The sequence below is a fragment of the Athene noctua genome, chromosome 33, assembly GCF_965140245.1.
Source record: "Athene noctua chromosome 33, bAthNoc1.hap1.1, whole genome shotgun sequence".
Classification (NCBI taxonomy): Eukaryota; Metazoa; Chordata; class Aves; order Strigiformes; family Strigidae; genus Athene; species Athene noctua.
Window position 1 is genome coordinate 1,486,979 of NC_134069.1, and position 24,380 is coordinate 1,511,358.

Consider the following 24,380-nt stretch of genomic DNA (forward strand, 5'->3'; position numbering starts at 1 on the left):
GGGGCGCGGAGCGAGGCGCGGGGCCGGCGGGAAGCGCCGCCGCGGGCCGCGGCTCCGTCGCCCCGAGGCCGCTGCCGGCCGCTCGCTCCGCTCGCCACGTCCCAGCGTCGGCGCCGCGGCGCTCGGCGCTGCGCGGTGCTGCCGCGGGGCCGGCGGGGCGGCGCCGCCGGAGGGGCCGGCGGGGCCGGGCGCGGCCGCTCGGTCCCGGGACAGCGGTTCCTCCGGGCGGGGGATTCCCGCGGGCTCTGCGCGGGGACCCGGGGCGGGCGGCCGGGAACACGCGGGGGGATCCGCTCAGGGTCTGCGCGTGGTCGCGGGAGAGAGAAACTGCGCGAGGGGCGGGTCGAGAGCGCGGAGGAGGGTTGAAAACGTGAGGATAAAATGGGGGTTTCTGGGCGCCAGGGCCGCGTGGAAATTGCACTTTGGGCAACAGCGAGGTTGAGCAAAGGATCCGTTTTCCCGCTCCTTCTCGGTCTGACCGGGACTGTGGGTGTTTTCGGGGGTTTTGGAAAGCTGGAGGGGAGCTGTCTCGAGGGAACGCCGCTGTCAGACCCCCGGCGGTACCGGGCGTTCCCCTCCAGACCCATCTGCCGAGGTTCCCGGAGATCTGGGTGAGAGTCTGGCCTGCGGTGGCTGTTATGAAACGCTTTAATCAAGGCAAGAGTGTAACGGCTCGAGAAACAGGAATTGATGCCCCGGTTGGTGCTGGGTGTAAACAGGAAGGAAACGCGTAGAAGTGTCAGAACTCTTTTTGGTGCGGGAGGAACCCCGGGCAGTGGTGCCAGGATCTCCGGGATCGCGTGTTTCTGGATACACCCGCGGTGAAGCGATGCTCCAGGCCCTGGGTTTCTGCCCTTGATAACACGTGCCCGGCGGCACACGTACCGATAGCAGCCGGGGTTGTTTTTGTGGTGGACGGAGCTGTTTGCATTGCTGGTGGACTTTGTCTAAAATGCCTAAGTGCAGATCTGAAGGGTTTTGCTTCAGAGGCGAGAGCCTGGAGCCTTTGCTGTGAGCTGGCAGCGCTGTGATTTCTCGTGTCCCTGGGCAGAGCCCGGGGTTGAGAAGAGCCCCGCTGCTGTGCGGAGCTGCGGGCGGGCACACCGGGCACAGAAACACGGGGTCAGTGGCTGGCGCTGGGTTTACTGGTGAAGGTCAAACCCGAGGTTTTTCCCCATTAATGGTTTTTGTTGTTTGCTTTTTGTTTGTTTGTGAGTTTTGGTGCACTGAACCTATTTAAAAACAACAAATTGCTTGTGTGTAGGGAGAGGCGCGCGGCAGAGCTCGCGATGTACGGGAAGAATAGGGAACCAATCAAAGATGCCAAAGAAGGATGTGACCAAAACACAGCCATGCTTCAGGTGGGTCCCTTTAAGGAGCATATATAAGGCATTTGCACAGCTAAAAAGCTGAACAAGTAGTAACCGTCATATCGGTGTCTGTGCTTTTGTTCCTGCGAAGGTTTTAACCTCCTGCAAGGGTTAGCTGTGATCTGAGCGCCACAGCTCTGTGGCTTGGCAGGTAGAAAAAGACAGCTATTCCCTCACCGCAACACTTGTGTTTTTAATACGTCGGTCTGCGTCCTACAGGGTGACCTGTGTCAGATGCACACTTGAATCCGTAGCTCTTTCCCCCTCAGCGCTGAGGGATGGATGGAAATTCCTTACTTTAGTCCTTGTCTGGGTTAGAGCCTCCATGGTGCAATGTGTGGTGCAGCCCGCGGAGAAGGGACGTTTCCCATGGCAGAGAATTTGCATACTTAGCAAACCACACAAAGAAAGGTGACGAAAAAGGTACTGGCCCTCCTTAGATACAGAGTGTGAAGGCATAAACCAAATAATTTCTCTAAAGATCGCCGAGGGAATCTGTGGTACGTTCTGAAAAGGAACCCAGTCCCTAAAGGACTCAGCTAGTGCCTTACACACAAGGGACTTTATTTCCCCCGGGTCATGACCTGTTTCATACAGAAGTAGCTCCTACATGATTATGACGCTTTTGGAAATCAAAAAGCCATCTATAAGTCGTCTCTTAGAAGAATTTGTCAAGTGTGAATTCTTGGTGGTATTTACCTGTCTCTATTAGTTTATTCGGACTTTTTCAAAATGCATTGAACATACTCATTGCTGACTAGGTTCTATTATCAGAATGAGAAAAGAAGACCCCTTTTAATTGTCATAGGTAGCTGAACCCTCAAGAAGAGGCCAATCTCCGTCTGTTGGGGAGGAGTTTTGTCTGTTACCTGAAGCATTTTGTGTACCCGTCTGTGATAGGAGCTGGAGGAATCACACTCTTTCATGGAGAGTTTGACTAGATTTTCTTGTAAACTGGTTACGGGTAGTTATGTTGTTGGTAAGGCAGCAGTGCTTCTAGTCGGGAGGTACCCTGATCAGTGTGTGAAGTCAGTGAACACTTGGTCAGAGCCCAGATGTCAGCAGTGCAGAGTGTGTTCTTGAGCAGCATCTTGGCACTGAACTTGTGCTCGTGCCACAGCACTGTCCAGCTCCGTGAGGACCGGGAGCCTCTCGGTTCTAGTGCTGCTCCCTGCCGTGGGGGCTCGTGAGCTGCTTCTGTGGGTGATTTTGCACGTATATGTAAATATTTATTGCTTCGCGTAAGGTGCCTGTGATTCTGAATGTGAGAGAAGCGTGCGACTTCAGCTGTGAAGGTGTGGAGGGGGTAGGAAGCGATGACTGCCTGGAGCTGTCTGGTGGTTCACAACTTGTCTGGTATCAGCGGTATTTTTAACCAGGTAAAGTGCCAGCTAATTGTCCATATAGTTTTTGGGACGAGCAAATTTGATATATGTGTGTGGCCTTAATAATAGACTGTGCAAGGTATTCCCCAGGCCGTTGTGTGTTTTGTAATACAAAGGTAAAGGAAAAAGACTCTCGGAAGGAGGAGGCGCAGGAAGAGCGTCTCCCCCAGCGCCGGGCCCCCCCTGTACCCTCCTCTTCCAGGGAGGAAGAGAAGGAAGGAGATGCTGAGGAAGTTTTGTTACGGCGGGAAATGAAATGCGTGCACTGGCCGGATCTGCGCAGCCGCTCTCTGGCGATTAATTATTTCCAGGCCTTGAGCAGGGGGGGCCTGGCGGCAGGGCGCAGTCTGTGTCTGGGTGTCCCCGGGCACAAACGGCTGCCGGACAGAGCAGCGAGACCCGGCCCGGGACGCTCACGGGGTGGGGAAGGGGCTCCCCCCCGGCCCCGAGAGCCCCCAGGAGCTGGCCCCAGGGCTGCTGGTGCCCCCACACCCACCGGCAGGCTGGGCAGGGGCCATAGCAGTGGGCACCCCCGCCCCCCCAGGGCTCTTCTGGTGCCCCCCCGATGGAGACAAATCCACGCTGAGCTGAAAGGCCACAGCCTTTAGTTATTTCTTCCCTCTTTTCTTCTGTTGGTCCTTCTTGTTCTTCTCTGGTGTGTTGTGGTTTGAACTCGGCCAGCAGCCAATCGCCACGTGGCCAGTTGTTTACTTCCCCCCACCCCAGCCCGGTGAAACAGGAGAGGGACAAAAGAGGAAATTCACAGGTTGAACTAAAAGATTTACTAGTACTAACAGGACCAACACAACAACAGCAAGGCCGAGCAGGTGAAGGCGGTCACCGAGCGGTGGCCGGTCTGGGCCCGTCCCAGCAGCGACCCGACCGCTCCAGAGAATCCGCCACCACCCCGGAACCGAAACGGGGCGCGGGGGAGCAGCGTCCGCCCGGACGGGGAGCGGGACGTGACCCCACGTGGAACGCTCCAAGGCAGCCCTGCCCTCGGCCGTGCTCCCCTCGGCCACGGAGAGGGAACTCCCGCCTGGCCCAGAGCAGGACAGGGCTCAGCTGGTTCCTGCGCCCGCCCTCAGCCCGTGCACCTGCACTCGGTAAACGCAGGTGTACTCGGGGTTGCCCCAGTTGCTCTTCACAAGGAACTTGACATACGAAAAGGCTCTGGGAAACGGCGCGGTCTGCGAAGACAAGAGGGAAAGGGAGGCAGAGGGGTTAAGAGCGACAGTGCAGTCAGTCCCTCCCTGCCGGCCCTGCTCCTGCTCAGGAACCAGCTCCCGGCGGCGGGTGGGAGCGGCTGCTGCCACCGGGGCTGCTGGGGAGGCCGGGGCACGGGACGGGGGAAGGCTCCTGGCCTCCTCTGCGTGCCGGCCCGGCCGGGGCTGCGCCCCCCTGCCCCTTGCTCTGGCCCTCCAGGCCCCGCTGCCCGCTCTGCCTGCCTCCCGCAGAGAAGGGGACGCTCTGCTGCGAGGAGAACCACCGCCTGCGCCTCAGCCCCGCCAGGGCTCTCTGGGCGGGGGCCCGGGGCCCTGTGCCCAGGGAGGAAGCGTTCACACCCCCCTGCCGTGGGCTCCCAGCCAAGCCTGGTTCGCCCCCCGGCATCCTCCCCCGCGCGTGGAGCGTACCTTCAGAGGGAAGGTCTGAATGGCCTCTTTGGTCACGTCGTAGGTGAACGTCAGGAGCAGCGCTTCCTCCTCTCCATCCGCGTCCAGTCCCTTGGGGCCAAAGCACAAGCAGAGCAGTTCAGACTCAGCCCCACAGAGGGGACGTGCGCGCTGGCTCAGCCCGGGCAGGTACCCGGCCTCTCCCGGGCTCCAGCAGCTGTCTGACACTGCCCGGGGCGGAGCTCAGGCTCCTCAGGGTCAAGAACCCGGAGGTGCTTCGGCCAGAAGATGTCCCGAGAGGGATGGAGCCCTCGAAGCGTCCCCCCAGGGCAGCGCGGTGCTCAGCAGAGAGCAGGACACAAGCCCCAGGGAACGCACAGAAGGCCGCAGGCGAGTCCCTGTCACGGCTTTCCCCCAGGGCCAGACCCCACCAGACGCGCCCGGCAGAGACTTACGAAGACAGCGACGTCTCTGGGGGCGCTGACGACGGTCCCGGACGGAGACACATCTTTGTAGATGTGCTGCACGCTGACGGCGGTCAGATGGACTCGTGCTGGCAGCCTGATGACCACCTGGCCCTGGTGCCTCGGCAGAGGCCAGCAGTTCCCTGGGGACATATCCGGCTGCAGGCAGGACGAGAGAGCAGTGAGGGGCGAGAGCGCGTCGGGGACAACACAGCTCGCGCCGCTCGGAGCACGGGACCGGCGTGTCTGGGGGGGCTATTGCAGCTCGGAAATGAGGCGCCCGTGAGGGGCGGACAGAAGCAGGAGGCCGCCTTCCCTGCCCGACAGAGGGGGCTCTCAGTGTTACGGAAAAGAGGAGAACACTGGTTACGAAGCCACCCTAGTCAGGGCCTTACAGAAACACCTCTCTGCCCAGCGCTCAGCAGGGCACCCCCCACCCCTGAAAAGGCACCGTTAGGGACAGGTGTGGAAAGGGGGTCACCAGGGAGAAAGTCTTTCACTCAGCTGGGACAGAGGCCTGTGGGCAAGGGGCAGCAGCTCCGCTCAGCTCAGCCCCGTTCCCCTCCTGAGGGGAACCGCTCCTCTCCAGCAGGCCCAGCCCTGTGTCCGAGCTTTGGCTTCAGGAACCTGATGGGCACTGCGGGCTGGAGCGGCACTGCCCTGCACTGAGGGGAGAGCCCCGAGGTCGGTCCCAGCTTCACCGGAGGGAAGGAAACCAGCACCCGTGAGTTCCGCTACAGTACCTCCAAAACAGCATCAGGTGTGGACTGAGAGAACCACTCCACAACGCTGCAGCGCCAGTGTGTGCAGCTGAAGGCCTCCGAAGTTCTCCGCATGTCAATGGAGGCACCTGTAAGGGAGGGAGAGCAGGTCACTGCCAGAGGCCCCAGACCAGGAGCACCCGGTGCTCAGACACTATTTCTGGTGCCGCCGAGCAGCTCCACGTCTGTCAGCGCTGTTCTCACCCCCAGGCCGCGGGGGCGCCCGGCTGCGCGGGGCAGGGACGGCATCCCCGTGCCTGGCGACTGCTGCCGCCACGGCGCCACGAGGAGAAGGTCTGAGGGTGCTGGGGGGCAGCAGGCGCCGGGGCGACGACAGCGGAGCAAAGCCGAGGGCTCGCCGCGTGGGCAGCAAAGGGTGACCCAGCCGTTCCCTTCGCGGACGCAGCCGCAGGAAGAGCCCCTCCGTCAGCGCAGCAGCGTGTGCGGGGGCAGCGCCAGAGGCCCCCGCGCAGGGGCCAAGGGCAGGACTGGGAGGGAGCCCGAGAGAGCCGCTCGGCCACAGCCTGGCTCGGGGACCCCAGGCAGCATTTCAGCTGCCCCGCTTTGGAGAGCACGGCCTCCTCTGGGCAGGGCTACAGGCAAGCGCAGGGCAAGGAGGTGGGGCTGCTTGCGTCCATACCAGAGCTTTTCAGGGCCCAGTCATACGTCGCGGCAGAGACTTTGGCAGGCGCTGCCTGGCTGCTGTCCTGAACTTCCTGGTAAAGATGTGAATGAACACAGAAAAGGACCATGTCAGCGGGCAGAGCAGCGTGGCCACTAGCGCCTGCAGAGGCAAAGGGGCAGTGCCCGAGGTGCAAGCCAAGCCTTGTCCGCAGAGCCCAGAGACGCTCTGCTGCTGGGGTGAGCCACCAGGCCTGAGGAACAGGATCTGTGCCGTGGCCGTGGCCGCAGCCCCGAGGCGGGTTGATGAGGGTCCCCACCGTCCCGTGCCCACCCTCCGCGCTCTCCAGGTCGGTCGGGAGACGGTCCCAGGCCCCGCCGGCGTTGGCTGACCCCGTGAGCACACCTGGGTCTCACCACTGCCCCCGGGGCCCGGCCAGAGCAGGCAGAGGCCCCGGCGTGCCGAGGGAAGGCTGCCGGGAGTCCTCCGCTGCCTGAAGCGGCCCAGAGAAACCGGGCCCGGAGAAGGGCCTGCGCAGCGCAGCAGCTCACCCAGCAAGCCCCTGGCAAAGGCTGGCTCGCTGCAGTCAGCGGTCTGAGCCCACCAACAACCCCGAGGAGTGCTTTCTCGGGGGTTCTGCCCAGCCACCCCTCCTTCCCCAAAATGCAGGGTCACCTCTGCGCTGCTGAACTTCGCCTTCAGCTGAGCCACCTGCTCCCGCAGACGCTGCTTGTTTTGGGTTTGCTCTGCCAACAAAGTTTGCCAGTTCCTGCAGGAAGACAAAAGCCGCTCTTGTCAGAGAGCTGCCCATCCCCTCTGGGAACTGTCTGAGCTCAGCAAGCAGCAGACACGTGTGCCTTCCCTGCTCCGCACGTGCTCCCCTTCCTCGCCAGGCTGAGCAAAAGGCAAAGGCAGGAGGGAAGTACCAGAGCCCTGGCTGTTAGGAAAAGGAGTGCAGGTAGCACGAGGTCAGCCAAGACTGCTGCACAGACACAATTCCAGCTCAGGAAACGTCTCTTACCGCAGGGTCTCCAGGGGTGCCGCACACACACGTCTCAGCTCCTGAAAGGGAAAAACACTCTGTTCAGGTATCCGCTACCAGAGCTGCCGGGGCTTCCCAGGAGAGGCTTCCCTAAGAAGAGCCAGCAAAAGCTGCGGCTTCTTTGGGTCATCCTGCGTGGGAGCAGAGGAGCCGGTGATTTATCCAGCGCTGTCAGCAACGCTCCCTTGCAGGAGGTGCCCGACCCACCAGAGTCACTGACCTCCACTAGTCCCTCGGTGCACGTGCTCCACGCTGGCAGCGAGGTCCAGCAGTAACCACCAGCTGCAATTCACATCACAAAGAGACAGTTACTTGCCTGGGGTTGCCAGCCATGCCTGCAGTCACCTTGTCTCCTCCCTGTCGCCTTGGGGCTGGGGCCGCTGGTGCGGTAACGTGGGGTGCAGAGAGAGGACACGCCTCTGACCGGGAGCCATCCCCCCAGGCTTGAGGGCACTGCGCAGCCGTGCTCTTCAGGTGCGCTCAGTGCCCCAGAGCTGCTCCCCATTCCCCCTCGCTGCTTCGGTGAGCACCGAGACCAGGCTGCACGGGCTAGGAGAGGCACCTCTCCACCAGTCTCCCTGCACGGCCCCTCTGGGAGCCCCCAGTTCAGGCTTGGAAATACCTGCAGCCTTCTCTCGCAGGCTTGCAGACTTGCACCAGCAGCCAAGCAGCAGCATGGCTGGAGACTCCCAGTCTTACTGGTAGTCCAAAAGCAAGTCCCAGTCAAGGACATACTCAGGAAGCACTTGGGCCACGGGAGTTTCCACACACACTGGCCGGGAAGGAAAGCTGGGCAGCAGAAAGCTGGCACCCAGCATGTTTGCTCATGCGAACTCACCAAGAGCCACCGCGAGCAGCACGATGACTTGTAGAAACCTCTTCTTATGCGAGGCCACCCGTTGCCTGAAAAAGAGGGAGTCCTGCGTCTATCCACGAGCCGAGTCTTGAGCAAAGCCCTTCATCAGTGGATTTCCATTTTCAGGCTGAAAAGCCTCTGTTTTGGAAGCTGCTGCTGCCAGAGACCCAACAGAGCAGCGCCCAGGAGCAGCGCCATTTCCATCCGCACCGGTCAACACTGCCGGCAGCTCTTCCCCAGAGGGAGGGCGTCAGAAGCACCTCCCAAAAGGGAACGAAAATCGTCCCGGCAAGTAAAGAGGTGGAGCAAATGAAGACTCCTTTTCAGCAGTCTGGCTGGGGAACACCCCCTGCTCCCCCTGTGGCTTGCACTGGCCCTCGGCCATCCCCTTCCTCCCCATCCCCATCCCCAGCAGAAACATGTAGTACGTACATGGCGAAGATGCACATGCCCAGCAGAATTCTCCCCAGGGAGGCGAGGTGTGGATGGCACGGAAGGCTGGAAACCGTCCCTGGGCAAAGAAACCAGAGAAGAGTCAGGCCTGGCTCTGGAGGTCTCTTCTCGAGCATCCCCAGCCACGCACGTCCCAGCTCCCTGCGGGGAGGCGGGCACCGAGTCCTACACGCTCCCTCCCCGGGGCAAGGAGCAGCGCAGCCCCCGCTTCTCCTGCCGCTCGGGACACGTGCCCAGAGCCCTGGCACAGCGCGGCTCTCCGGGTTCACCCCCAGCACTCCCCAGCAAGCAGCAGCTCTGAGCTTACCTGCAGTTTCTGCTGCCGCCTTGCCACAGCTGTTGGAGCCAGAGGCTGCAGGCAAAAAGCGCACTGCCACCTCCATCTCCACGCAGAGGCTCCTATGGGAGGGAAAAGAGATGCCGATTGCCGAGCGTCCCCACGCTGCGTGAGCCGAGGCCTCTGCCAGAGGTCGGCCTCGGGAAGCCTCCCAGGGGCTGTCCCCGTCCCCACTGCGGGGAGGGGGGGCAGCACAGCTGGGCTGCTTCCAGGGTGCCCCCCTCCCCTCCCCATCCTCTGCTCTACAGGCCTGCAGCGGGAGAGGAGGCAGCACAGGCTGCTGTGCCCCCCCGCAGCCAGCCACCCCTCTCCCCTCAGCCAGGCACGACCAGCCAGGCTCTCAGCCCACCCCCCACACAAGGGGCTTCGCAGGCCACGGGCTCTCCTTCAGAGACCCCTGGCGCTTCCCCACGCTGCTCCGTGCCCCAGCGCCCGTGTTGAGCCGCGTCCCTGCTGCCCCCGACCTGACGCCCCGGGCAGCAGCGGCCCACTTCTTACCCACTGCTCTCCACGGGCTGGGGCTCAGCCGCGCTGCCCTCGCTCCCCAGGGAGCCCCTGGGGGCCCCTCGGCATCTCCTCAGGGGTGCCCTTCTCGGCATCTCCTCACGGGTACCCGCTCTGCTCCGCGCCCTCCGCCCCAGCAGCGTGACCTGCTCGGGGCAGCAGCCGCACGGCACCTGTGGGCTCCTGCCCGCGCACCGCGGGGCTTGGTGGGCGCCAGCTGTGACGTCACAGGGGCAGCTGCGACCTCACAGGGGGGCTCCGTGGGGCTGAGCGGGCGGGGAGTCCCTGGGGCTGCCCGGGGCAACACGGCCGCTGCCACCGGGCACATAGAGATCCCCGACAGAGCAGCCAGAGCAGAGCGGCAAGGGCTGGGAAAGCTCTTCTTGCGACGGGGTTACGGCGGAGGGGAGACAGCTCTAAAAATCTCTCTCAAGCCCCTTCGTCCCGCTCGGCTTCTGCTGTCGCAGCAGGAACTTTCACCCTCCTTAAGGTTTCCTGGCTGACGCAGGAACAAGCAGTAGGTCTGGCCTGGCTGGCTGCTGCGTCCCCCCGCGCCCGCTGGGTGTCCCCTGCAGAGCTGCCCGCTGCGGAGAGATCCTCAGTAAACCCCTGTCAGGCAGGGGACAGAGAAATGGAGAATTAATTAGAAACCTGATCTGATCCACTGGTTCACCTCTAGAGCCCTGTTTCTGAAGAAGGCCCTCTTCTGTGCTACTCCTGATTTTTTTAATAACACTTATTTAAAAAAATAAGAACTGTTTCTCTTCTGCAGCCTGTCAGAGCTGGGGGAGTCAGCAGGGACCCTGCCTCTGCTCCCACTCTGCGCAGTCCCTGGGAGATAAGTGCCGTCCCAGCAGGCTCCCCCGCTCTAAGCCCAGGGCACAAAGGGGTGTCCCTGATGTCCCCCCCCGCCAGGCTCCCCGGGGGCTTATTTTCCGGTCAGCTCCCCTTTCACTGCAGCGGCTTCTCCTGGGACAGGCTGTGGTCAGGCCCTTTAAGGACACGCTCCAGGGGAGCGGGAACCTTGTAAACACCCCGGTCACAGCTCCCTGGAGAAGTTCTCCTGTTCCAAAGGAAGAAAAAAATATTTCTCACTTAAAGAGATTCTTTCCCTTACCTTCCTTAAATTGATGGCACAATGGAAATAAAACACGTTCAGAGTGTTAGATGTTTAAAACTACTTGATACCAATTTCATGCATACAATTGGGTTTAAATTGAAGTTGCCCGTACAATTAAACAGAACACAGATTGGATTTAAAGTTCCATTTCTGAAATGTGGAAATTCAAATTTCAATTTTTGGAAATTTCAAATTCAGACATTTCAATTCCACACACCTCAAATTCAAAATGCGGACATTTCAAAATTCGGCATTTCCAAATCCCAAATTCCAACATTCCAAACCCCGCACATTTCAAGTTTAACATTCAGAAAATTCAAATTTAGAGTTTGGAGTTTTCCACAATCTGGAAATTTCAAATTTCAGACCTTTCAAGTTCAAAACTGACCTGGGGGCTGAGGGGGCCGTCGGGCGAGGCGCGGGCACTCGCAGACCCCGCGGGGGACGCTGGGGCCGGGGTTCAGGAAGGCGCAGGAGGCGCAGGTGCAGCCCCCACCACGCTGCTGGTGTTGGGGGGAGGCCCCAGAGTCAGAGGGGGGCCCTACAGCACTGGAGAGGAAAAAAAAAGGGGGTGAGACCCCACAGATACCCGTAATCGCCATAGGGGATCTGGGGGGGCTGTTGAGGGCTGCACCCTGGGGTCCCCCCATGGGGGCTGGCTGGGGAAGGGGATGCCTGGAGAAGGAAGGGGGCGGGGGGACACTCAGGATCTATAGGGGCCCTACAGTCCCACATGCGACCCCCAGGAGCACCCCAGACCTTCTACATCTCCCTGCAGCCCCTAGAGCCCCCCCTGCACCCCCCTACCAACATAGATAATCCATGGAGCACCTCCAGCCCCAAACAGCCCCTACAGAAGCCACATATAGCCCCCCCCAGGACCTACAGAGCCGTTCTACACACCCCCCAGCCCATACAGAGCTCCCTATAAGCCCTCTACAGCACCCCCCAGCTCCCTATAGTCCCCGTATAGCCCCCCGAGTCACTACAGAGCTCCCTATGTACCCTATACAGCCCCACCAAAGCTCCCTATAACCCCTCTACAGCCCCCCCAGCCCCAACAGAGATCCCTATAGCCCCTCCAGAACTGCCCCAGACCCTACAGAGCTCCTTATAGCCTCTCTATAGACCCCCCAACCCCCTGCAGAGCTCCATATAGCCCCTCTACAGGCCCTGAGCCCCTACAGAGATCGCTCTAGCCCCCTTAAAGGCACCCCCGAGCTCCCTATAACCACACTATAGCCCCCCCGCCCCTATAGAGATCATTATAACCGCTCTACAGCCAAACCAAGCCAGTAAAAAGCTCCTCATAACCAATCTAGGGCCACCCCCTCAGCCCCTACAGAGCTCCCTATAGCCCCTCAACAGCCCCCCCAGCTCCTACAGAGCTCCCTATAACCACTCTACAGCCCCCCAGCCCCTACATGACTCCACATAGCCCCTCTACAGCCCCCCCAGCCCCTACAGAGGTCCATATATACCCTCTAAACCCCTCCCCAGGTCCCTACAGCCCCTCTATAGCTCCCCCCAGCCCCTACAGAGCTCACCATAGCCACTCTACAGCCCCAACCGAGCTCCTTATAACCCCTCTACAGCCCTCCCCAGATCCCTATAGTCCCTCTACAGCCCCCCAAGCCCTACAGAGATCCTTATAAACGCTCGTGGCACCCCAAGCCCCTACAGAACTCCCTATACCCACTCTACAGCCCCCCCAGCCCCTACATGACTCCTTATAGCACCTCTACAGCCAACCAGCCCCTACAGAGCTCCTTATAAACCCTCTGCACCACCCCCAACCCCCTACAGAATTCCTTATAGCCCATCTACAGCCCCCCAAGAGCTCCTTATAACCACTCTTCTCCACCCCACCCCCCAACCCCTACAAAGCACCTTACAACCAGTCTTCAGGCCCCCCAGCCCATACAGAGCATCTCATAAAGCCTCTACAGCTCCCCAGCCCTTACAGCGCTCCTTATAAACCCTGTGGCCCCCCAAGCCCCTACAGAAGTCCTTGTAGGCACTGTACAGCTCCCACAGCCCCTACAGAGCTCCTTCTAGCCCCTCTAAAGCCCCTCCAGCCCCTCCATGACTCCTTATAGCACCTCTACAGCCCACCAGCCCTTACAGAGCTCCCTACACCACCTCTAGAGCACACTGAGCTCCCAATAGGGCCTCTACAGCCTCCCAGTCCCTACAGAGCTCCTTCTAGCCCCTCTAAAGAGCCCCCCAGCCCTTACATGACTCCTTATAGCACCTCTACAGCCCACCAACCCCTACAGAGCTCCCTACAGCCACACTATAGCACTGAGCACCCAATAGAGCCTCTACAGCCCCCCGGTCCCTACAGAGCTCCCTAGAGCCCCTCTGTAGCCCCCCAGCCCCTATAGAGCTCCTTATAAACCCTCTACAGCCCCAATTGCCACTACAGAGCTCCCTATAGACCCTCTACAGCCCACCCTAGCCTGTACTGTGCTCCTCATACCCAATCTAGGGCCCCCCCTACGACCCAACAGAGCTCCATATAGCCCTGCTAAAACCCCCACAGCCCCTACAGAGCTCCCTATAACCACTCTACAGCTCCCCCCAGCCCCTACAGAGCTCATTATAGCCCCTCTGCAACACCCGCAGCCCCTACAGAGGTCCTTATAACCCCTCTAAACTCCTCCCCAGGTCTCTAAGGCCACTCTACAACCCGCCAGCCCCTACAGAGCTCCCTATATACCCTCAACAGACCCCCAGCCCTTACCGAGCTCCCTATAGGCCCTGTACAGCTCCCACAGCCCCTACAGAGATCCTTCTAGACCCTCTAAAGCCCCCCAGCCCCTAAATGACTCCATATAGCCCCTCTACAGCACCCCCAGCCACTATAAAGCTCATAATAACCCCTCTTCAACACCCCTAGCCCCTACAGAGCTCCTTATAACCCCTCTAAACGCCTCCCCAGGTTCCTAAAGCCCCTCTACAGCCCCTCAGTCCCTACAGAGCTTCCTATAATCCCTCTACAGCCCCAGAGCCCCTACAGAGCTCCCTATACCCCTTCTACAGCCCCCCCAGCCCCTACATGACTCCTTATTATAGCACCTCTACAGCCCACCAGCCCTTACAGAGCTCCCTACAACCCCTCTATAGCACACTGAGCCCCCAATAGGGCCTCTACATCCCCCCAGTCCCTACAGAGCTCCTTATAACCACTCTTCTCCCCCCCAGCCCCTACAAAGTGCCTTACAACCATTGTTCGGGCACCGCAGCCCGTACAGAGCATCTTATAATGCCTCTACAGCCCCCCAGCCCCTGCAGAGCTCCTTACAGGCCCTGTACAGCTCCCACAGCCCATTCAGAGCTCATTCTAGCCACTCTAAAGCCCCCACAGCCCATCCATGACTCCATATAGCCTGTCTACAGCTCCCCCAGCCCCTACGGAGCTCATTATAGCCCCTATGCGACACCCCCAGCCCCTACACAGCTCCTTATAACCCCTCTAAACCCCTCCCCAGGTCCCTACAGCCCCTCTACAGCTCCCACAGCCCCCGCAGAGCTCCTTCTAGCCCCTCTAAAGCCCCCCCAGCTGCTACATGACTCCTTATAATAACTCTACAGCCCCCCAGCCCCTAGAGATCTCCTTATACCCCCTCTAAAGACCCCCCACCCTTACATGACTCCTTATACCACCTCTACAGTCCCCCGGTCCCTACAGAGCTCCCTAGAACCCCTCTGCAGCCCCCCCAGCCCCTACATGACTCCTTATTATAGCACCTCTACAGCCCACCAGCCCTTACAGAGCTCCCTACAACCCCTCTACAGCACACTGAGCTCCCAATAGAGCCTCTACAGCCCCCCAGATACTACAGAGCTCCTTAGAACCACTCTTCTCCCCCCCAGCCCCTACAAAGTGCCTTACAACCAGTCTTCGGGCCCCGCAGCCCGTACAGAGCATCTTATAATGCCTCTACAGCCCCCCCAGAGCTCCTTATAGGCCCTGTGCAGCTCCCACAGCCCCTACAGAGCTCCTTCTAGCCCCTCTAAAAACCCCTCCAGCCCTTACATGACTCCTTATAGCACCTCTACAGCCCACCAACCCCTACAGAGCTCCCTACAGCCACTCTATAGCACTGAGCTCCCAATAGAGCCTCTACAGCCCCCCAGTCCCTACAGAGCTCCCTAGAGCCCCTCTGTAGCCCCCCAGCCCCTATAGAGCTCCTTATAAACCCTCTACAGCCCCAACTGCCACTACAGAGCTCCCTATAGACCCTCTACAGCCCACCCTAGCCTGTACTGTGCTCCTCGTAGCCAATCTAGGGCCCCCCCTATGACCCAACAGAGCTCCATATAGCCCTGCTAAAACCCCCACAGCCCCTACAGAGCTCCCTATAACCACTCTACAGCTCCCCCCAGCCCCTACAGAGCTCATTATAGCCCCTCTGCAACACCCGCAGCCCCTACAGAGGTCCTTATGACCCCTCTAAACTCCTCCCCAGGTCCCTAAGGCCACTCTACAACCCGCCAGCCCCTACAGAGCTCCCTATATACCCTCAACAGACCCCCAGCCCTTACCGAGCTCCCTATAGGCCCTGTACAGCTCCCACAGCCCCTACAGAGCTCCTTCTAGCCCCTCTGAAGCCTCCCAGCCCCTACATGACTCCATATAGCACCTCTACAGTGCCCCCAGCCACTACAAAGCTCATTATAACCCCTCTTCGACACCCCTAGCCCCTACAGAGCTCTTTATAACCCCTCTAACCCCTCCCCTGGTCCCTACAGCCCCTCTACAGCCCCTCAGTCCCTACAGAGCTTCCTATAATCCCTCTACAGCCCCTCAGTCCCTACAGAGCTCCCTATAACCACTCTACAGCCCCCCAGCCCCTAGAGAGCTCCTTATAGCCCCTCTACACGCCACCAGAGCTCTCTATAGCACCTCATCAGCCCCCCAGCCCCTCCAGAGCTCCCTATAGGCCCTGTACAGCTCCCACAGACGTACTTAATAGTCCCTCTACCCCCCATGCCAGGCCCTACACGGCTCCTTATATCCCCTCTACAGGCCCCCCCAGCTCCCAAAATTACCTCTACAGACCACCAGCCCCTACAGAGGTACTTATAACCCCTCTAAAGCCCCCAGTGCCTACAGAGATACTTATAGCCCCTACAGAGCCCTACAACCTCTACAGAGCTGCCTAGAGCCCCTCTACAGCCTCCCACAGCCCCTACAGAGCTCCTTATTGACCCTCTACAGCACAGTAGCCCCTACAGAGCTCCCTATAGCATCTATACAGCCCCAACAGCCACTACAGAGATCCTTACAACCCCTCTACAGCTCCCCAGCCCCTACAGAGCTCTTTATATAACCTCTGGACACCTCAGTCCCTACAGAAGTCCCTATAGCCCCTCAACAGCGACCAGAACTCCCTATACCCCCTCTACAGCTCCATCAGCTCCTAGAGAGCTCCTTATAACCCCTCTACAGCCCTCCCCAGCTCCCTATAGTACCTCTACATCCCCTCAACAGACCCTGAGCCCCTACACAGCTCCCTATATACCGTCTACAACCCCCAGCCCTTACAGAGATCCCTATAGGTCCTGTACAGCTCCCACAGCCCCCGCAGAGCTCCTTCTAGCCCCTCTAAAGCCCCCCCAGCTGCTACATGACTCCTTATAGTAACTCTACAGCCCACCAGCCCCTACAGAGCTCCTTATAAACCCTCTGCAGCCACCCCAACCCCTACAGAACTCCTTATAGCCCGTCTACAGCCCCCCAAGAGCTCCATGTAACCACTCTACAGCCCCCTCCAGAGCTCATTGTAACACCTCTACAGCCCACCCCAGCCCATACAGAGCTCCTCACAGCCAATCTAGGCCCCCCCCCCCAGCCCCTACAGAACAGCATATAGCCCTGCTACAGCCACCTCAGCCCCTACAGAGCTCCCGAGAACCACTCTTCTCCCCCCCCAGCCCCTAGAAACCACCTTACAAACAGTCTTCGGGCACCGCAGTCCGTACAGAGCATCTTATAATGCCTCTACAGCCCCCCAGCCCTTACAGAGCTCCTTATAAACCCTCTGCGGCCCCCCAAGCCCCTACAGAGGTCCTTATAGGCCCAGTACAGCTCCCACAGCCCCTACAGAGCTCCTTCTAGCCCCTCTAAAGCCCCTCCAGCCCCTCCATGACTCCCTATAGCCCCTCTACAGCCCCTACAGAGCTCATTATAGCGCTTCTGCAACACCCCCAGCCCCTACAGAGCTCATTGTAACCCCTATAAACCCCTCCCCAGGTCCCTACAGACCCTCTACAGCCCCTCAGTCCCTACAGAGCTTCCTATAGAACCTCTACAGCCTCCTAGCCCCTACAGAGCTCACAATTGACCCTCTACAGCCCCCTCAGAGCTCCTTATAACCCCTCTACAGCTCTCCCCAGATCCCTATAGTCCCTCTACAGCCCCCCAGAGCTCCTTATAGGCCCTGTGCAGTTCCCACAGCCCCTACAGAGCTCCTTCTAGCCCCTCTAAAGACCCCCCAGCCCTTACATGACTCCTTATAGCACCTCTACAGCCCCCTGGTCCCTACAGAGCTCCCTAGAGCCCCTCTGCAGCCCCCCAGCCCCTATAGAGCTCCTTATAAACCCTCTACAGCCCCAACTGCCACTACAGAGCTCCCTATAGACCCTCTACAGCCCACCCTAGCCTGTACTGTGCTCCTCATACCCAATCTAGGGCCCCCCCTACGACCCAACAGAGCTCCATATAGCCCTGCTAAAACCCCCACAGCCCCTACAGAGCTCCCTATAACCACTCTACAGCTCCCACCAGCCTATACAGAGCTCATTATAGCCCCTCTGCAACACCCGCAGCCCCTACAGAGGTCCTTATAACCCCTCTAAACTCCTCCCCAGGTCCCTAAGGCCACTCTACAACCCGCCAGCCCCTACAGAGCCCCCTATAGGGCCTGTACAGCTCCCACAGCTCTTACAGAGCTCCTTATAACCCCTCTACAGCCCTCCCCAGCTCCCTATAGTACCTCTACATCCCCTCTACAGCCCCCGAGCCCCTACAGAGCTCCCTATAACCACTCTACAAGCACCCCAGTCCCCAGAGAGCTCCTTATGACCACTCTTCCCACCCCAGCCCCTACAGAGCTCCTTATAATGCCACTACAGACCACCAACCCCTACAGAGCGCCCTGCAGCCCCTCTACAGCTCCGCCCTGCCTCTACAGAGCTTCTTATAATCCCTACAGCCCCCCAGATCCCACAGAGCTCCCTATATTCCCTCTACAGACCCCAGTCCCTACAGACCCCCCTACCTGCGGGCTGTCCCCATCCGTTATTGGCAGCGATCCGGCCACCAGCGGCCCCTGGGGACGGGAAGAAGAACCGCTCCCACTCCACACCAGTACAGACCAGTAGGAACCAGTGACACCCCCACTCCACACCCCCTGTACATCCCTGGGCACCTCTACTGTAGCCCAGTGCCCCACCCACCCATCCCAGTGCAGCCCAACCTCCTCCCAGTCCCTCCCAATATACCTCTGTGCTCCCCCCAGTTCCTCCCAGTCCCCACTCACCTTAGCCCCCCCACCAGGAGGTCAGTGAAGAACTGGGGGTTCAGGTACTCGTTCTGGAGGAGAGAGGCAGAGGGAGAGCAAGAGCCCTCCCAGTATAGCACAGTACTTTCCAGTATGTCCCAGTTCCCCTCCCAGTACTCCCCAGTATGGCCCAGTGACCCTCTTACCGCTCCCTAATATATCCCAGTGTATCCCAGTGACCTTCCTAGTGCTCCCCAATATATCCCAGTATATCCCACTGCTCCCCAGCATGTCCCAGGGCCGCCCCAGACTGTCCTAATGACCTTCCCAGTGGCCCCCAGAGCTCACGGCCAGCAGCAGGTCCAGCTTGGCTCGCAGCAGCAGGACATCAGCGGTGACAGTGGCCACACGGGGGATTTGGGGACCCCCAACCTCGGGGGAAATCTCAGCCCCTGCCCTGTCTCCTCTGTGTACCCCAACAGACGCCGCACCCCCCAGCCCCCCTGCAGGTGAGGGGGAACTGGGGGGCCCGGCGGGGAACTAGGGACCTACAGCAGAATATTGGGGTGAAAGGGGAGTATTGGGGTGCTGTAATGGGATACTGAGGGGATATGAGGGATACTGGGGGGGATACTAGGAGTACTGGGATTGTACAGGGAAATATTGGGGTGCTACAGGGGATATTGGGGTGATACGGGGGATTGAGGTACTATGGAAAAATATTGGGATGCTAGAGAGGGATATTGGGGTTCTGTGGGGGATACTGGAGTGATACAGGAGATACTGGAGTCCCACAGTAAAATACTGGGGTGCTAGTGAGGGACACTGGGGTTCTGTGGGGGATATTGGGGTGATATGGGGGGACTGGGGTCCTTGAGGTTTTGGGGTGCCAGTGCAGCTTTTGGGGTACCTGCACAGCATCGACGGTGCCGCAGAAGACGCTGTTCCCGAAGCGGGCGGCGCGGCAGTGCCGGGGGGGCCGGGCTGCAGCAGGTTCTGACCGTACTTCTCCAGGATGCTGAGCGGTCCATGGCCCCCCCAAACCATGTGGCTGCACCCCCCAGCGGCTGGGGGGGACAGGGAGGGTCAGAGAGAGCCCCCAAACCCCCACCGCACCCCCACACTCCCCCTCCCACTGCCCACATTCCCCATTCCCCCATATTTTGGGTGCCTCCCCCGCATTTTGGCTGCCCCCACCTCCCCCATTTTGGGGTCCCCCCCAACGCTCCAGGCACAGGTTGTGGCACAGCAGTCGGGCACCGTCCAGGTGTCCACACTTGTCGTGGGGGGGGGGGGGCTGTAGGGGGCCTGGGGACCCCCAAAATCGGGCTCAGCTCTGCCGGTGTCGCCTCCCCGGGGTCCTGGGTCCGAGCCGCCTCCAGTGCCGCACGCAGCGCCCCCCCGAGATCGGGCGGGGGGGCACCTCACTGCCCCCCGGGGTTCAGGGGAACCCCCCTGGGTCGGGGGGTGCCCCATTCGGAGCGGCCCGCGATGGGGGGGCACCCCTAGGAGGACCCCGCGGTGTGGGGGGAGCCCTCAGGATCTTGGGGGGCCCTCAGAGGACTCCGGGATGGGCGGGGACCCCCGGCATGTGGGGGGAGTCCCCTCCGCCGGGACGGGGGCACCGGGCTCGGCCTCTTCCGCCATCACCTGAGGAGCAGAAACGGGGAGAAAAAGGGAAACTTTTATGGAGGGGAGGAACGAAAATAATGTGTTAGCGGGGCAGCGGTGGCACTAATGGAGGCGCAGCCCTCGCCTGGGGTCCCCGAGGGATCCTGCCACCCAAAAGCCCCTGGTCGGGGGATCCCAGTGGGCGGAGGGTCCCTCTCCCCACACTGTCAGGTGGGTCCCGTCCCCCACTGCCAGGTGCCCTGTCGGAGGGTCGAGAGGGGAGGACGGGGGTGCGTGAGGGCCCGGGGGTACCAGGGAGAACTCGGGGACCCCCGCCCCAGCGTAGGGCGGTGCCGCGGGGAGGGGGCGCCCAGCGGGGAGCCCCTGCCTACCTCAGGAGCCGGCGAGGAGAAGAGCAGAAGTGCAGGAAGAAGAGAAGGAAGAGAAGGCAGCCGCGCCCGCCCCGACCGGCGCCGACTACAAAATGGCGGCGGCGACTGCGGGGGGGGGGGAAAGCGCCTTCCCGCCCTGGGGCCGTCACGCCGCGCCGGCCCCGCCCCCTCGCTGGCAATGCCCTCACCCGCCATGGCGGCCGCGGCGTCACCCCGCACCCCCTCCGCGTCCTGCGCATGCTCCTCTCTGGCCCCGCCCCCTCGCTGGCAATGCCCTCACCCGCCATGGCGGACCCCGCTCCCCTCAGGGCCACCGTGATGGCGGCGGCGGCGGCCCCGGCAGCTTCCCCGGGCTCCGGTGAGGCGGGAGGGCGGGTAGGGGAGCCCCGGGGTGGGGGGGCCCTCGGGGGTGGCGTCGCGCCCGCGTCGCGGCCTCCCCCCGCCCGGGGGGTGTGAACCCGGCGGCTCGGGGGTGTCGGGTCCTCCCCCCCCTTCCCCTTCCCCCCCTCGCCTTTCCCTTCCCCGCCCTTCCCGGGGGTCACCGGGGCCGTGACGTCCCGGCGAGCACGGGGGGCGCGGGCCGGCAGCGGCAGCGGGGCCAGGCGGGGCCCGGCGTCCCTGGGGGGCGGCGGGGGGGTCAGGGGCAGCCCCCAGGGACCCCCCCACACCTGCCCCGAGGCAGCGCCCGCAAATCCCCCCACAAACCCCCACGGGGACGTTTCCCGGCCCCGCAGAGACCCCCCCAGGTCCCCCCCAGCCCACAGAGACCCCCAGCCCCGGGTCACCGAGGGCCATGGCCCCCACCAGGGCGGCCCCACGTGGAGGCGCAGGGGCTGGAGGAAGTTTTGCACCAGCCCCACGGGGGTGTAGGCCCCCAGCCCCAAATCCTCCAGCCGCTCCTCCCCTCCACACCCCCGGCGGGAGGGGGCCTCTGCCCCACAGCCGGGGGGGGTGACAAGCGGGACCCACAGCAGGGGGGTCCGGACTGAAACCAAGAAACTCCCTCACCAGTCGGAATCCAAAGGCACTGCTCGGCGGGAATTCCTGATCAGCAGCGCTGGGGTCGCCCTGGGCTTTCTCCACCATAAGGGCTCCCCCGAACTAGCGGGGGCCATCAGTTTACACACCCGCCAATCATACACAGGCGTGAATTTCCTGGAAAGGGGTGTTTTATGATCACGACTTCCCGGGATTCCTTTGCGCAGCCCCAGCATGCCCAGTGACAAGAGAGTGAGGGGCCTCGGTGGCCGAGGGCAGGAGTACGGGCTCTTCTTCGCGGGGTCGGCTCTTTGTGGAGCAGGAGCCGTGAGGAAGGTCCAGGTGTCGTCCGCCTGCATGGGCGAGATCACCCTCCCTAGACGGTATCTCCGGGCCCTTGTCTTCGAGTTGCCCTTAGCTCGGTTGCCCAAGCACCCACCGAAGGCTGCTACCGGTGAGGTGTATGGGGAGCGTTTTACTTTTGTCCACGCAGACCAAGAGGCCGACGGAAAACCGCTGAGGAGTCGCTGGGGAACAAACACGAGCAAAACCTTCCTGCCTCGCAGTTCAGACTTCATCAGAAATTCCCTGGTTTGAGCCCTTGCAAGACCCACGGTGGGCTCTGTTCGCCCCGTGGTGGGGTGGGGAGGAGAAGGGGGGTTATAGGGGGGTCTGACCTACAGCCCCTGCCCCCCCCTCCCCTTGAGCCCCCCCGCCCTGCCCCAAGTCCCCAATCTGCCCCCCCCGAGCCCCTGTCCTTCCCTGTGGCCCCCTAGACCCCCAACGTGCTCTCCCAGAGCCCCTGTCCTGCCCTGTGCCCCCTCCAGACCCTCAGTCTGCCCCCCCAGACCCCAAGTGTGCCCTCCCAAAATCTCTGTCCTGCCCTGTGGCCCCCCCTACGACTGCCCTAAGACACTCTGTGTTCCAGCCGCTGTCCCCAAGACCTCTCGGCCCTGTGACCAGTGGCCCCTTCTCCCACCACACCCTCCCCCTCCCCTCGACCAGGCTCGGGGTCACCCCTCGGAGTGACTCTTCCCCTTTGTGCCCCCCTTGGCTGCCTGCAGCCTCACTTTGCAGGCGCTGGGCCTTGCCCAGGAGGCGGGGTGGAACCGAAGCGTGGTGAGCTGTGGAAGGCGGCAGCTTCATTCAACAGCTAAGACAAACATGGGTGGTTGTGTGCAGTCGGGGGGCGTGGGCAGGACCGAGCAGGCCGTTGGCACTGAGGCTGCCGTTGGCTCAGCAGGCAGAGCCCCTGCAGGAGGTGGCCGTGGTGCACTGCAGCCTGCGCTGGATCCTCTCCCTCCTGCTGCTCAGGCCTTCCCTCAGGTTCTGCAGGAGCTCCTGCAAGCAAGTGAAGAATTCCACCAACTTCTGGGGTAGAAGGGGGCGGGAGCTGAACCCGCCTGATGGTGTTGGTGTTGGCCTTGGCCTCTGAAGGGGGGTTGAGGGGAAGGCTGGCCGTGGCATTGGAGCAGCCGTTCCTGCTGGGGGCAGCCCCACCTGTACTAGGATCCACTCGTAGTAGTGCTGAGTGGAGGTGTAGATTCCGGGCCGTTTCGCTCTCGCGCAGCCTCTCCCCCAGCTGGTCACCCCAGCGAGCCAGAAGTAGTCAGCACTCCTGTCTTTGCAGAGGAGAGGACCGCCGCTGTCCCCCTGCGACGGAGGAAAGAGGGTCACGGTGGTGTCGGGTGGCCGCTGGCAGCACTGGGGCCGGCTCCTTCTCTCTGCCAGCACCCCCAGAGCTGTGTCCGCGGCACAGAGGCGCTGCTCAGGTGCTGGGGCCGACAGGACCTTGTCTGGGAGGGGGTGGTGGGCCCGTGGGGTAGGGCTGGCGCTCATCTCTGCACAGCGACGCTGGCCGGGTGCAAGAGGGATGTTCCAGGGCTGGGAGCCGGACCTCGGGGCTGCCAGGAGCGCTGGGTGGGCTTTCTGGGCAGAGTCCCGGGCCTCTGGGGCAAGTGGGGCCCTGGGCAAGGACCTGCAGCCGGGGAAGGGGAGCCCCAGCAGCGGTGGGGACCCAGCGGTGGTGGGAGGGCGACTGGCCAGGCACAGCCCGTGCCGGGGGGTGTCTGGGCGGCTCTAGGGGGCTGCCGGTGCCGCTGGGCGCTGCCTTAGAGTCACAGAATCCCAGAATCCTTCAGGTTGGAAAATCCCCTCGGGATCATCAAGTCCAACCCTCAGCCCGACTCTACAAAGTTCTCCCCTGCCCCTCATCCCCCCACAGCTCATCCAAATGGCCCTTAATCACACCCGGGGATGGGGACTCTCCCCCCTCCCTGGGCAGCTTCTTCCACTCTCTGACTGTGGGAGACATCGGCCTGTCAGCCCTGCACAGCCCCTGAGCAGCAGCAAGGCTTTGATGAGGAACAGCCCTGGGGAGAAAGATCAGAAACTGCCGAGTTGTGCCGAGGCGTCAGGGGAAAACGAGGGACAGCTGCCACCCTGAGCTGTGGGAAATCCTGACCCGTGAGGAGTTCCCGCCGCGTGAACAGCACCTGAGCGAGCAGGGGATTGGTCTGCACAGCGTGTGAGAGTGCTCTGGTGCTGATAGGAGAAAGGATTGATGGCTGTCCAATTGCCGATTTGCTAATTGTGAAGTAAGAGCTTTGGGGAGTGCATAAGTATGTGCTATTGTAATAAGAAAGGGTCTTTCCTTCCGCTCTTCGGTGCAGAGTCCGTGCCCCGGTTGCCACAAGCCTGGATCCAGCCTCACCTGGACTCCTCTCTGAGAAGGAGTTGCGAAAGCAAGGGGATCTGTTCTGAACCTCGTGTCTCAGCGGGAGCTCTTCCTTACCCTTTGTACCTCTCCCATTAGGCAGAAACCTTTGACCAAGTCTGGGATTGAGATTGAATCTACCTGCATCTAAGCTCCATCAGGAGTTGAGAAAGCAAGGGGGTCCATTGTGAACTCTGTGACTCAGCGGGAGGTCTCCCTTACCTTTTTCTGTTTCTGGTCTCTGTGTAAATAATTTTAAATAAATTTGAACTTGATTTTCCTTTGTATGTTTCTTCCAGGTAGTAAGCAATAGAGTGAATGCTGCCACCAGACTTTGCAAAATCACCCTTTTATAACATCACGTTGAACTCACTTTTTGCTAATACCTTCCACAGCGACTCTTCAAGTGATCTAAAACACTCACCCGCAACACACCCGCCCGGGGCTCCAAGGGCCCTGGGCACCCCCTGCCTGGCGGCGGCCTGGGCCAGCTGGCAGGTGACAGCGGGGACCCGGGCAGGCTCACGGGGCACTGGCAGCGCCGTGACAGGGGGCAGCGCTCAGGCAGGGACGGCGGGGACATGGCTGGGGGGGTGAAGCCCCCGCCGGGCGCCTCCGACGTCCTCGGCGGCTGGATAGGGACCC

General features: G+C 61.3%; 2 protein-coding genes and 1 long non-coding RNA gene across 3 annotated transcripts in view; 1 reads left to right on the forward strand and 2 right to left on the reverse strand.

The window, feature by feature from the left end:
* The window catches only part of LOC141972468 (scavenger receptor cysteine-rich type 1 protein M130-like), a 222,590-nt gene that overhangs the window by 187,557 nt on the left and 10,653 nt on the right, over positions 1-24,380 (reverse strand). The gene's annotated exons all lie outside the window — the stretch shown is intronic.
* Positions 3,523-8,587, reverse strand: LOC141972515 (SUN domain-containing protein 5-like). Its single transcript, XM_074930422.1, has 10 exons — positions 8,546-8,587; positions 8,096-8,160; positions 7,478-7,539; positions 7,237-7,277; positions 6,891-6,984; positions 6,234-6,309; positions 5,576-5,682; positions 4,824-4,991; positions 4,390-4,479; positions 3,523-3,945 (listed from the first exon to the last, which is right to left on the reverse strand). The coding sequence occupies exons 1-10, from the start codon at positions 8,560-8,562 to the stop codon at positions 3,817-3,819; spliced, it is 849 nt and encodes a 282-aa protein (XP_074786523.1). The 5' UTR covers positions 8,563-8,587; the 3' UTR covers positions 3,523-3,816.
* On the forward strand, positions 20,312-22,476 carry LOC141972527 (uncharacterized). Its single transcript, XR_012635410.1, has 3 exons — positions 20,312-20,399; positions 21,247-21,634; positions 22,084-22,476. It is a non-coding gene; the product is annotated as an uncharacterized LOC141972527 (long non-coding RNA).

Coding starts and splice junctions, on each gene's coding strand:
- LOC141972515 (XM_074930422.1), bottom strand. Junction 7,540..8,095: donor GCTGCTCGCGGTGGCTCTTG/GTGAGTTCGCAT, acceptor TGTGAATTGCAG/CTGGTGGTTACTGCTGGACC. Junction 4,480..4,823: donor CCAGAGACGTCGCTGTCTTC/GTAAGTCTCTGC, acceptor TTTGGCCCCAAG/GGACTGGACGCGGATGGAGA.